Consider the following 13,955-nt stretch of genomic DNA (forward strand, 5'->3'; position numbering starts at 1 on the left):
ACTCACCTGGAACAATGAATAATAAAAAATAATTCATCGTTACTGTCACAAATGCAAAACGGCCAGCTGTGAAAACGTTTTACTCACTTTGAAAATTCAATCATTACTGGTTTTGTTCTCTAATATATCTTCTTCATGCATGGCGTTTTAAAACCGGCTGTGGTTCAAACGCTTTACTTACTTTGAAATTTCAATAATCACTGCATGGTTTTGTTCTTTAATTTATCTCCTACACTTAAGTCGCTCAAAAAATATGATAATCTTCTGTATAGAGCAGTTACATTTTTTGAGCGACTTAAGTTTGCTTGTCAAAAGGGGGAAGACACCCTACGGTCAGTAAAATAAGCATTAAATAAACTATTTTCCATTCGTGGTCCATTATACATGAAATGTCAAACTATCATGGATCACACTATTTTTTTCAGTCAGCAACAGAAAACCCTTAGGCCTACGTCATATATAATTTACCATGACTGAATAACTATAAAATATATCGGAACGCGATATAAAAATTGAAATCAGGGGCGGATCCAGGATTTTTTTAAGAAGGGGGGGGGGGGGGTCCGCAGATGCGAAACCGACCGCCCCCCCCCCACCACCACCACCCCACCCCCTTGGTGTGGGATTCGGGGACCGCTGAAAGGCCCCAAAATTTTGGTATTTTAGAGGGAGAACGGTGCATACCCTTTGAAAATCTTCGCCCCTTTGGGAAATACATGTACAAAAAAAATAATTTTCATTATCATGCATGTACATGTACAGTATGTCGTCTGCAGCACATCGTGCACATCATGGGCAGCACATCAATTATTGAGTTAACCGCAATATTTTTCTCTTTGATGTCTTTTTGATTTTGATTTTTTCCCTTTTCTTCTCCATTATTCCACGTGCGCAGCTGATTAAATGTAAAACTTTTTAAAAATTTTTAGCTGTTATCAGACAGATACGCACTTTACAGTAACAAGCAAACAGCTCATCTTTTCAAAGTCAATGCTATAAAGCTTTATCACGCAGTATAGAACAACGTAGAATATCAGGATGAACAGAGTTTTCATGCAATGAGGATGAAATTAACAACTGAACTGATGCCAATTGATATGTTTTGGTTGTCACTTGTCAATCATCTAGTGAAAAATCAAGGCAGATGGGGTCAATAAGTGCAAACACCTGGCGTAATCACTTGTTGGATAAAACCATTGAAATGAGCAATAATAGGACCGCCGGTAAAGAGACACCTGTTATTTTTGTTTTGTACAATTTGCAATCTATATAGGCCTACAAGTAATAAAGGCAGACTAGCCTTGCTCGTAGATAAAAATTAATGCTTGCGATGGAATAATGAAATACATTTTAAAATGTTTAATATATGTTGCTCTATAATATATACAGAACAGATTTAACATAGGTGTTCTTAAAAAAAGGTAAAGTGAAGCTTACTCTCACCCCAACCTGCCCCACCCCCGTGCTGCTACGCCAGTGATTGTGTTAAACTAATTCTAAATGGTCACCTGATCTAGACTATACCGAGCACTGTAAGCTTTGCTTTCCAGTTTTCGGAGGTGGGGCATGGGTTCGTTATTCTAATACTATTACACATGTAGGTTGGGGCGTGGTTAAATCGGTGTTGCAAGCTGTTCAGGTGAGGATGACCCAAAGTATTTTTAATTCGAGAGCATAATATCACAACATAACAATGTTTATTTCTGCATTGTCTAAGCGGGTAGTGATGAATCCTAATGTATCGATCTCCACCAAGCATCTGGTTCGAAAAGTGCTTACGAAATTTCTCAATCCTTCGTCATCCTTCCATTCAATCACATTATTTACATGTAGTATATGTAGTTAAAAACATATCTACGCCTTTGAATGTATAACGTTTCATTACAGAAAAGAGCAAAAGCATTACAAATATAGTACTCTCCTACAACCCCCCCCCCCCATTAAGAAACCACTTAAATGTTCCTTTTTTAATATTTTATACTGTCATTAAATATACAAGCAGATACCCTTGTTCCGTCTTGAAACTGCATATTTTTAATAACCATATTTCATTACATGTATAATTTGTTGAACCACATAAATATAAATAATTGCTAACAGTATTTTAATCGTCTGCGTTCTTTTGGTTACGCCAATTTTTCTAATCATCCAAACTAAGCCAGTTTTCACATAAGCAATACGTCAACTTATGCATCTTATGCATTCTCATTCTGCTGCAAAGAGAGGTACCTCAGGCATAGAAATAAAAGTGACTTTTCACCACAAATTTAATTAAGTCGTTTAAACTGGATTCACTATTCTGTCGTAAGTGATGATATATTCAGGATAGCACATTGTTGTCTCGTAAATAATAAACTCTCTGTACAACATATTGGAAACGTCTGCTATCACGGAGTCAAAATGACTGGTGTGGGTACATACGACTTGCATGCAGCCTTTAACAGTACAAGGAGGCCGTGGAAATTGTTTCTTTTCACGTGTGAGATATGGTCGACCCATGCAGGCACGAACAAGGAACATTTTTAACTCTTTCATCCCACGGTTCGTTTTTTCTGAAAAAGACAGAGATGGTGTCGCAAATAGTGAGGCCTTTACATATTTATTCACAACACAACTCTCTATTTAGCATTCCCTCTCCATATAATTTATGTAACATTTTTCTTCAGTGCCAGCATCAATGTCAATCATTTGTGAAAACGTATATACATCAAGATAAATTTCCCATCAGCAAGATCGTTAGTAAATAAAGGCAAGTCCTTTTCAAATGATTCAGTCATTGCATACATAAGTCATATACATGATGCTACTTTAGTATCTGAAGAAGGCGTTCTTTTTAACGATATGATATCGCCTATTTTGTCTTTATATTTTAATCTTTTAAAGATGTAGAAAATGACGGTCTTACTTCGTTCTGCTTCTTCTATCATGTCTAGCTCTGCCTTCGAGAAATTTTCTGCAAGGTAAATACCCCGTCCTTCGTTTGTGATCCTAAAATCAAATCCAGTGGCACATATTGTTTCAGCAACATTTGTGTTTGTCCCGTGAAAAAAATAGTATTCATTCAGCTCATTTCTTAGGCCCTCATTTAAGATTCTGGAAAGCTTGTACGTATAGGCGTTCATCCATGGCGCTTTCTCAAAAGGATGCTGTGAACATTTCCTGGATATGTCTTGTAATTTGCAAAAATATTGGCTCCATAGTCGGGGATTTTCGACCCGCTCCACCTTCGTTATCTTAAAATCAGTGTTGTCTCTTGCATGGATAAGCATTTTTACTTTAGACCACGACTTTGTCATCATACGATTGATCTCGTCCTGTATTTCACCGCTGCTAACATCGACTATCACGACCTTACCTTCTTGGCCTAAAAGATGAAACAGAAATTTTGTTTTATTCAAATCGGGACTACGTGATTCAATTTTTTTCGTTTCTAAAGAAGGTAAATTTCATTTATTTCAATTAATTCAAACCCAGTGAAATATTAACGGCAAAGCAATTTTGTTGATATAAAAAAGGACATGGGATATCAAAGCTTTATCAGTGCGAAACTGAGATTTACATAATGAGGGAATGTCTAGAACTGGAAAGAATACAGTAGCTTTTGATGGTATTGCGGTCGTTTCTTTACCTGCCCATGTCTTAAAATCATTCTGAAAATTAACCCAATAACTTGGTGCCAGTATTTCCATCTCCACCACTTCATTTGCTTCGTCTTGCTGTTTCTTTCTTTGAGCCAACATCTTTTGTCGTTTTCTGGCCATACGGAAGATTCTATAGACATCATAGATTAGACCTATAAGGCACGAGAACAGCAAGGGTAACATGGCATACACCTTGATATACAACGAACTGACGTCACCCGGGTTGTCAAGGAAGTAAACCAGTATCACTGACGACCAACCAAAACACCAGGCATCTGAGAATTCGGGAATAACTTTCAACAGCCTTCCTGGAATATAGAATCCATGGATGAATGGAACATGCAATGTTAAAGTCCAATCTTTTTACATTCATTTAAAGTTCATTACACACTCCAGGAAATGCTCTATATAGAAAGAAAAAAAACAGGTTTTAATCTAAATTTCAAACAATAACGGTTGTCCATGATTGTAGAAACAATTCATTTCACATTTCAAAGTTATCCAAGTACATCGTGTAGTATTTCGACAACTTACCATTGCTGGCGACATACAGAAACAGCAACGTCACATAAAGAAAAAAGGCACCAAAAACAAAAGCGAAGCCAACAGCCCATGGAAGGTCCATGTTTATACCCTGCACTATGATTGTATAGATGGCAGCACTTATCTGGTGGACAATACTGTTGTCGTATGTGGAACTTGATATCATCAAAACCGCTCCAACAAGCCACAATAAACTAAAGATGACGTATAGCAAACAGCAAATCAACAAAAACTTTCTGTCTTTACACGGTTCTGACTCACTGCACTTGCAACATGCACAGCAACATGTGAAAATCATGACCGGTGCAACAATCAGAATAAGGATTGTATGCAGTGTGAATAGAATAGTAAAACCAAACTCTGAATAGCCCCAACTGTCCCATATTCCGTCCAGCCAGAGTGTGCCAAGAATCTTTGCCGCTGATCCAGCGGGAAATCCAGCAAGTAGTGTATACGAAAGATGCACGCGTTTAACATCTTGAAACACAGCATCTTTGTCCTTGCTTTCCATCTTTTTCATATACAACACACATACGTGAATTGCTTGTGATACGTCATACAGGAGTAGCGGAATTAATGCATATCTTGCAGGAATCGCCAGCAATAGCCCGGTACATAATGCACAAACGCCTGCCCATTTGAAAACATCCACCAATAGAGGTCGCTCTATCTCCACGAGTATCTTTACAGACCACACGCACAAGTCTTCATCTTCTTCTATTTCCACTGATGTTTTGATGGCCATGGTTTTCTCCCGTGTCAAACCAGCATATACTTTACTGTGTAATAAAAAAATTGTCATTTACATCCATTTTCAAATATTCACAATAAAAATTAGAGTATGGCATTTGTTATAGTGCCGAATGTAATTCACAATGTTCTATACGTAACAATATTTAAAAAAAAGAAAAAAAAACTAAATAGATTAAAGAAAAAAATGTGACTAGGATATATTTTGAATTGATTATCATAAAGGAAAAAACAATGTCAGACTTCTTTAATTTTAGAGAAAGTAGTTACGACAACTTACTTTTTTCCTTTTCTGTAGATGCAAGTTTGGAGGCAGACACAGGCAATTAGAACGAGCATTAGAGAAGATGCCGATACTGTAAAAGTAAAATATGGATGGGGATGAATCTGTCTTTCTATTTCACAAAGTCTTCAGATCTGCTTGCGAAGATACGTTTTTAATGTAAAATGGGAAAATGTTTGAGTAAATTTAAAGCAAGGTGGCAAATGAAAATTCACGTATAAGCTTAAACTAAAAGCAAGTATAATTCTTTATATGATGTATTTCATGCTTATAAAATCGTTTATATGTCAACTTATGAATAACCTCTTATCCACTGCCAGACAGTTAACCGGTAGCAAGGTAACCAATGGCAATGAAAAATATTATTGACTCAACACCTATATACATTGTTACGTAGGCTAATCCCACAAATCAATATACCAGTATTTAAATCGTTGCCTATCAAAGGTGAAAGCAGGTCAGGCTAAGTGCGATATTTCGCATTTTATACGTTTAAGAAGACATTGTTTTGAATAATGAAATGTATTGGTTTGCATTGATAGAGTGGTGCTGGTTTTGTTTTATGAAGTGCTGCGGTTATTAAAAAGATATCAAGTCGTTTGTCTCTGTAAAACACGGTCATTTTGCAAAAAAAAAGTTCAGTAGTATTGAGCAGTGCACACACAAATACGGGTTTTAAGACAGATACTCCAATTTTTTATCGAACCTTAGAGAAAAAAGGACTGGATGAATATATTGCATTTCTCAAGGCCCGTGGAATGAGGACATTTTTGGCCTTGTAATGGCAAAAATGCCCTCATCGTCGATCGCGGCATCACTAGAAACTAGAATGTTGAGTCCAAAAACGGCTACATGCCGCGTTTTATTAAAAAAATAAGTAGAAAACTCACCATTTCACAGCGTAACTAATAACCGATCAAAAATAATAACGTGCAGTTAACAATTGACGAAAATCTCGTCTCTGATGTTAATAGTTAACTTGTACCGAAAAAAAAAAGGTTTCACAATTTTAGTTTAAAAAGCTAACTTACCTGACCAGTATATAGTTGAATATGTTTCCAAAGAGTACTTGGAATAATTCATGGTTGGGACAAGTGAATGGATGTCCCCGAGACCGGTTGTTGTGAAATAAATGTCAGTGGTACCTTTACTACTCGACCATGTTGACAACGTCGTAATGTTGCCTACTAGGGTCCCGTTGTTCCCGTTTGTCTCGTTTGTTGTTGAATTCGCCATGATGCAGTGTCGGTATATCAGAACGCAGGGACCTGGTCACATAGGGTCTTAGATATCGGAGAGGTGGCTGCGCATCCTCCGCCTTACAGGGCTTACTAGCGTCCTGTTACCAAGGTGACGCCCTTCTGCAGCTGCGTTAGGACTGGATACCATATCTCAGATATCTGTGCTGCCAAACATTCATAGCGTCACGACTGCAGCTATCGGGAATGATCACAGCGTGATGACAATTTCACTTAGGTAAAGTCAACCTGTTTTTCCATCTAGTCCCCTTTACTGACCTGATCTACTACAATGTCTCATTGTTACTTCGTTGTTTAATCACGCTTTCGGATTGGTTAAATCCACCGTGATTTTAAACTAAAGTAAATTAACTCTGATCCCAGTGCGTTTTAAGCTTCTTACTGGCCATATTCCATCCGGATTATTTTTCTGATATGCCTTCTTTTTTTCAGTCATTTGAAATACATCGATCTGTATAGGCATAGTTGTTGTTTATTTACCTAACTGCATAAACATGGCTACCAACGCTTTCCTGGACTTTCAAAGAATATGACATTTAATCACCGAAATTGTTAAGGTAAAAGAGGGCGCGAACGCTAAAACTTTCGACAAAACTGGTATTGGAAGTAATTTATAACAGTTACATGTACAACAAAATGTTTGCATTGCAAAACATGTGACAAGAAAATCAAATGCTTAAAATGATAGAGTATTTCAAAAGCAAATTACATCTGTGATTTAAAGAAGTTGCAACCAAGACAAAATTCATCATTCAACCAGCATACGCCTTATAAGTGTTTTAAACGATTTACTGCATAATTTTTAATATTTTCTCCAGTTGGGTTCTGTTCTGGTGATCAATCGTATATTTGGTATAATAATTCGCAAAAGCTTTGTCCAAATAAACATCGATTGAACCAGAATGCCAGAGTAACCCAAAGTTCATGATATTCAATAAAGAAGTCAATATTTGATCCTTAAAGACCAAGCATAAATTACAAAATTAAAGATAATAACTATAAGAAAAAATAGATAAAAACAAATAAATAAAAGAGATTAGATTTTGAAGATAAACCGTGACATAATACAATTCAACTGATATGCAATAAATATATAACATTACTATTATCCCATATAGCGCAGATTTCCATCACCAGTGCGGACTACAAATCTGTGAAATCTGTGTAAAGACACCATTTTACTTATTTCCACGACAATAGAATAGACACGAATAAGCACGGGGTAGCCTCTCGAAAAAACATGATCTCGTTTTTAAGTGGGCAACACACTTGCCATCAACAGGTTTGAGGTTATGTGTGTGTATTTGTTATGTCATATGACGGTGCGAAAAAGAGACATAGTATACCCCTAACAAAACCTCTCGTAGTACTGATTTGAAGCGGGATAACGCGCCAGTTCACACTCTGAGCTGCGTGGAAGCTGTGCGTGAATATCGCCATGAACTCTCCCCCCCCCCTGCCTCGCCCTATTCTCCAGAACTATCCTCAGCGACTTCCACCTACTCGTATTTCTCAGAATAAAAAAATCCTAAGGGTGGGAGATTTGAGGATAACGATGAGCTGACAACTGTTGTGGGATGACTGGCTAGAGGACCAAGATGTTGAGGTCAATCGATCAGGTATCAGTGATTGGCAAACTAGATGAAACAATTGTGTGGAGTTGGAAGGGGACTATTTCGGAAAAATAAAGCAGTGTGAATCCAAATATTTTGTTCAAAGAGTTTTGAACCCCCCTCCTACACCGTATATTTAAGGGTTGTTGAAATGTTCATTGTTATTTATTAATTTACTTTTAATTAATTCTTTCATTCTGTTTTCTTATGAGCATAACCTTCTCTGTTTAGATATGGCATTTTATGCGTTTGTTCGGTCAAGGAATGGAAATCTGTAAATTTAGACCCCATTCCCATAGATTTTAGATCGATCTATCCCTGTGGGGAGTCTCACTAGATAACTGTCAGCTCTGCCGGCTTAAGCGTCTGTCCCGCCTACTAAAAGCTGTAAGGGGGTAATTAAATATGGTGCGCGCTCGGCTGACTGCAATTTAGCGTGAATCCCCAGGGAGTAAGGTACGTCGATCTAAATCTAAATCTCTGGATCGATCTAAATCTCTGAGAATGCACCCTTAGTCTGCGCATGCAAGTGATAACCTTGAATTGCATCAGGTACGTTTACATGTGCTCATCACTTATTAAACGATAACTAGCATTCAATTGTTTATAACTTATCAAGCTCAGGGTTCATGTAGAGAGAGTGTATTTGCATGAGCAACATAATTAGCGAAACAAGACGTAAATCTATATCCCTTTTCTTATGGTCCTTCTGAGCCGACAGTAAAACCGGGATCAACCATTCAATCTGTATGATTTTTGCGGGTACGGGTAGTGCTACTGTCGTAAAGAAATCACCTAAAATATTTATCTAAAACTTCATTGGTTTACTTCATTTCATTTCCTCTCTCTGACTCTTTATATATCCTGATTTTTCTCTATTTTGCTACACAAGTAGCTGCTTGTTTAGGAATCATTTTTCTTCTTTTTGCTATTATCACACATATAATATACAGGCACATATACACCTTGCAGCAACATATTAAGTTTTTTTCCCATGTCTGAAGAAGTATAAACATTTATTTGTGCGGTGCTGATAGAACAGTACACGTCTCACTGAAATGCAAGGTTGCACAAAATATGATAAAGTAATTAACAACTGAGCTGATGCTAATTGACATGTTTTTGTTGGCACTTGTCAATCACCTAGTGAAAAATCAAGAGAGATGGTGTCAATGAGTGCAAACACCTGGGGCAGTTAACGAGACTGGCGTTAGATATCAAGCTTCATCCAAAAAATATAGGCATGTTGTTAGGAACAGACGATCATTCAAAGAAGGTAAGATATTTTATTATTTACCACCTCCCAACTCATAACCTCAACTTTGCTTGCCATGACTTTTTCTCACAGACATAGTTGGGCTTTCGTACCTTCGGCCTATTATCCAGGCGTTTACTAACACTCCCCGCAGATCTTTTAGCATTTTCGCCCATATTATAAATCTACGGATGGTGTTAGTAAACGCCTAATCCGTTTATTAGGCCTGTCTATACACGCAGAATTTAAACCAAAGTGAAACCGGGAGTTAAATAAAAATGAATCAAATTATTAATAACCAACTGGGGGTAAACATAACAGACTGTGAGACACACTCGTTTTTACAAGAGCTCTGAGAAGGGTGTTTTCATATTTGCATCCTATTTTAATTTTCTACAAAAGAACTTAACACGAAAAAGATGCGAATAGTTAGCAGGGGTATACTAAAATAATAATAATAACAATAATAAAAAGTTTTGAGCTCCACATGCGTCCCAGCGGTGTTTACAATAATAAAACAAAATACCTAGTGTACAATACATTATTGCTTAAAACAAAATAAACCAACTGAAAGAAAGTGAGTTCATAAATTTTTAACTTTGATCAATTCCGTGACAAAAATTTGCCTGGACAATATATTACCTAAATGTACAATGACATACTAGAATAATAAAGCCAGACAAAATTTACACCGGATGAATTGGTTAACAGTCGGCTACTCTCAGTTAGCAGGGTCGGTGAACAGATTATTTTTTGCTTTTTATTTACATGTGATATTTAACTAGCTAGCAGTTGAATTTCAGGGTAGATCTTTTTTTTTTCAATTAAGAGGTAGGAATTTCCATTTTCACAGAGTGGGCAATAAAAACAAAATCATTAAGAATTTCTGCGTTCAGTTGAAAATCTTTTCACTAACCAAACCAATACCAAATAAGTTTTTCCATTTGTTAAAAAAACCTGATGTCCCTAAGAAAAGGATCGGTCCCACTTGTTAACCATTTTATCAATTTTGTATGGCCTAATTGGACTTTAATCAACTTTTATGCTTTTAAGTCAAAGACTTCTGCATCTTCAGTAGTTTCCTTTGATTCACATCGTCACTGACAACAGAGTGATTGCATAAGAAGTCAGACCGGCTCTCACTGAATAATGTCACAGTGAGATCTGAAATGTCTTAATAAATCCACTCTCCTCTGCAACAACTAACTGTTCTTGTGTGTCAAAGGCGACAGCTTGTGGATTCTTCAGTCCATCCTCCCGGGTGACGACATTCTTCAAGAAACGGCCATATTTGCTTATCATTACCACTCTGTGATTCCAGTAATCTGCAATGAATATACGCCCCGAGCTATCTGAACACACTCCCTTGGGCTGCCACAGCTCCCCGTCACCGCACCCGGGGCTCCCATAGTGGGCTATTACCTCTCCGCTAAGGGTCATCACGAACACACAGTCACCCCCATAGTCGGAGACGATGATGGAGCCGTTGGACAAGTTCACTGCGATACAACATGGTATATTACACATGTCCAATGCAATGGAGGACAGATGTTTTCCACTGGTGGGTTCAAGTATAACCAAGCGTTTCTTAACCGAGTCACATATTACCAGCTGGTTTTGAGAGATCATGGTGACGCCGAAGGGTTCCTTCATTAACCCTTTACCTAAGGTCATTGACTGTCGACCTTGAGCGTCGAACACCCTAACCAGCTGATCGTCGAAGATGCTGACACATATGTCTCCGTTTGGGAGCACCTCGACTCCTCCCGGCTCGTTTGCCGCCAAAACGGTCTGTATTTGTCCTGAATGCGTCAGGATCTTTACTCTGTTGTTGGACATATCCGCAAGGTAGATGTACGAATCATCCACAATCATGTCAGATACTGAGCACCTGTCTTTGTCATCCACGAGTTTTGCATTGAACGTTTGCTTCAGAAGAGGTCGCTCCTCCAGGCTTGATTGAGAGGTGCTACCAGTGCTTGAAGATCTGCTGAGCGGCACAGTGTAACCTGCTGCGATTTCTTCTGGGGTTATTACCCGTGAAAACAGTCGCCGTTCTCGCCCGGACTGCCGAGCTTCTCCAGAGTCTGTACTTAGTGATACTTGAATGTTCCCCAGCATGTCATCAAGAGATCTGTCAATCGGTTTATATGTTATCACGCGAGAGAAATCTAACATTGAAATGTTGAGTGGAATGTCGGTTTGAAGAGACTCGCTAAGATTGGATAGCCTCTCTAGCAGAGCCTTACTTTGGGACATAACAACAGCGTCCGTCCCGCTCTGAATCAGTTGCTCAGCAAACTCGCAAGCACTGTGAATGGTGACTTGTCTCATTTCAAGTTCGTCTTTGAAAGCTTCCAGTTGTTTGGTTTCGTCATCTTCAACCGAAGCCACTTCCGCGTTAAGTCTCCGACTATGGTCCTCAGCAGCTTCGACTATTTTTCTCAAATCTTGTTTTATATCTGATACCACAGCCTCTCGCTGACGTTTTCTCTGCTCCGCAATCCGGGTTGCATTTTCCTCTTCTTGTTTTAAACGTTGCAGCTCTTGCAACGGTTTTTCAATCGCTGATTTTAGACGCTCCTTTTCATTCTCCGCGACGTCTTCCACTCGCACGCACTTGTGACCCTGATGATAGTCTATAATGCAGTCTCCGCAGACAGTTGTCTCATCCAAGGAGCAATAGTACAGTAGTTCGCGTCCAGAGTGGTTTTGACACTGTATAGTCAACTTAGATATGGCTTGCTTGACTTCGTCAATGGTCGCCTGTTCTTCGTCTTTATTTTTCTGTTGTTCTTCTAAGATTTCTATGGCTTTGATAAAGGCAAAGTTTTTCTTCAAAGTCCGTAGGCCACCCGACGGTACGGCGTTGGGTTCTCTGCACAGTGGACAGAGAAACTGAAAACCATCTTGTTCATTTTTATGCTGAGTTCTATTCCCGTGGTCTGTTATACACTTCAGACAGAAGGTATGATTGCACGTCAGCACTCGAGGGTCCTCATATTCTTCTAAACAGATGCTGCAAGTTAGTAGATTATCGACAAAAGCAGTAGCTAGCGCTTTCGCCATCTTTAATATTTTCATAAATAGGCAGCTCTATTGTGTTCCTGCCCAAAATAAGCTAGCTGTAGCTTAAGTAAACACCATGCGTGTGTGCTCGCTTTTGCATTTTTGTTCTTTCACTAAGGGGGTCGGTAACTTGTTTCAAAAAGCCTTCCTTAGCTGATGACTTGGGTCTTATGGGTTGGTTCACGAAAGTTCTCTTTCAAGTGTGTGACATTTTCAGTTTTTACACCTTAGAAAAGTGAGACAGGTCAACTTGACATTAGCTGGTGCCAGTTGCTCGCTTCTGCATTTAAGGCTCTGTTCTCACAACTTTTAGATCGATCTATCACCGCGGGGAGTCTCACTAGATTACTGTCAGATAATCCGCCTTAAGTGTCCGTCCCCGCCTACTACAAGCTTTAAGGGGTAATTAACTTTCGTGTCCGCCCGGCTGACAGCTATTTAGCGTGAACCCCCAGGGAGTTAGGTCGATCTAAAGTAGGTCGATCTAATCTATGAGAATGGGGTGTAAGTCTGGCGCAGAAAAAGATCAACTGAATGCTTTTTTATATGTACAGAAAGACGGTCCGTTTTAAACCTGTTGTGTGTTTCTCTATTCACAAAAAAATTGTGCAAATACAACAGGGAATCTGAACGAATAAACAGGATTATCACCGATAACAATTATAAACGACCATAGTAAAGGAACACATTGTGAAAGAAAAGGCCCAAACATAGTTTGGAATAAAATTGTAGGCCTATGTAAATTTACAATCCGTCCTATGAAAAGAATAACTTTTCTGCAATAAAACTGAAAACATCTTAAGAAAAGGCCTTATAAATATGATTTTATGTTATATCTATTGGAGTGATTTACGGTGAAGACGCTGGTTAGACAATTTTTATTTAAATGATGGGGATAATTAAATGTACGCAGCAATTATGCTTCAATAAAAATGCTGGTTGTTAAAATTTGGCATGGTTAAAAAAATATTTAGAGAGAATGGGTATTTCATAAGTGATTTATTTTATCAGTCTAAAAACAGAAATTAATTAAGTAATAAATTAATTAATTGATTCACCGCAACCTATTATATTGTATGCATGTTACGTTCTTTACACATTGGAGTAACAAGATTATGCTTAATTTTTCAAACTTTCCCAAGAACTTTAAATATCTCGACACGCGTTCAAATAGCCTATCATCCTTGCTTTGGAAGTCTCTTGGATTATTCAAATAGCCAAAACAGTAACGCTTGAAACTCAAGGTAACATCTAGTGAATGCAAATAATGAGAATGGTCATTCACTTTTTCACACTAAACATGCACACTGAAATCGATATTTAGGCCTTTTAAAAATGTCGTTAGCTCCAATAATTTGACAAAAATTCTCCGTCACTTTTTCCACAGAAATATTAAATTTCACATCAAATATATGCACACAAATAATACTTTTAAATATAATTTGTCACTTTTAGAACAACTGTTGTTGTTGTTGTTGTTTTTTCAACGGAATAATAAAACACATTAAGATGTTTATCGACACTTCCGTTACCCTCATGAGT

The 13,955-nt window shown here is 38.0% G+C and overlaps 2 protein-coding genes across 3 annotated transcripts; both read right to left on the reverse strand.

Annotated features, from left to right (window-relative positions):
- Positions 1 to 989: 989 nt before the first annotated feature.
- LOC106176001 (uncharacterized) lies at positions 990 to 6,970 on the reverse strand. 2 transcript variants are annotated; one of them, XM_087016208.1, is made up of 6 exons: positions 6,249 to 6,970; positions 5,215 to 5,290; positions 4,176 to 4,963; positions 3,629 to 3,793; positions 2,906 to 3,364; positions 990 to 2,552 (listed from the first exon to the last, which is right to left on the reverse strand). In XM_087016208.1, exons 1-6 carry the CDS (start codon positions 6,451 to 6,453, stop codon positions 2,281 to 2,283), a joined length of 1,965 nt encoding a protein of 654 aa, XP_086872334.1. In that variant the 5' UTR covers positions 6,454 to 6,970; the 3' UTR covers positions 990 to 2,280. The 2 variants fall into 2 exon arrangements, with proteins under 2 accessions (XP_086872334.1, XP_086872333.1); XM_087016207.1 differs by having other exon boundaries at positions 994 to 2,552; positions 3,629 to 3,949; positions 6,249 to 6,964.
- A 2,413-nt stretch (positions 6,971 to 9,383) lies between these two features.
- Positions 9,384 to 12,701, reverse strand: LOC106176011 (uncharacterized). Its single transcript, XM_013558216.2, has one exon. It carries the CDS (start codon positions 12,426 to 12,428, stop codon positions 10,497 to 10,499), a length of 1,932 nt encoding a protein of 643 aa, XP_013413670.1. The 5' UTR covers positions 12,429 to 12,701; the 3' UTR covers positions 9,384 to 10,496.
- Between the last annotated feature and the right edge of the window lie 1,254 nt (positions 12,702 to 13,955).

This window comes from Lingula anatina, chromosome 6 (genome assembly GCF_051362555.1).
Source record: "Lingula anatina isolate TDL-2025a chromosome 6, LinAna3.0, whole genome shotgun sequence".
Taxonomy (NCBI): domain Eukaryota; kingdom Metazoa; phylum Brachiopoda; class Lingulata; order Lingulida; family Lingulidae; genus Lingula; species Lingula anatina.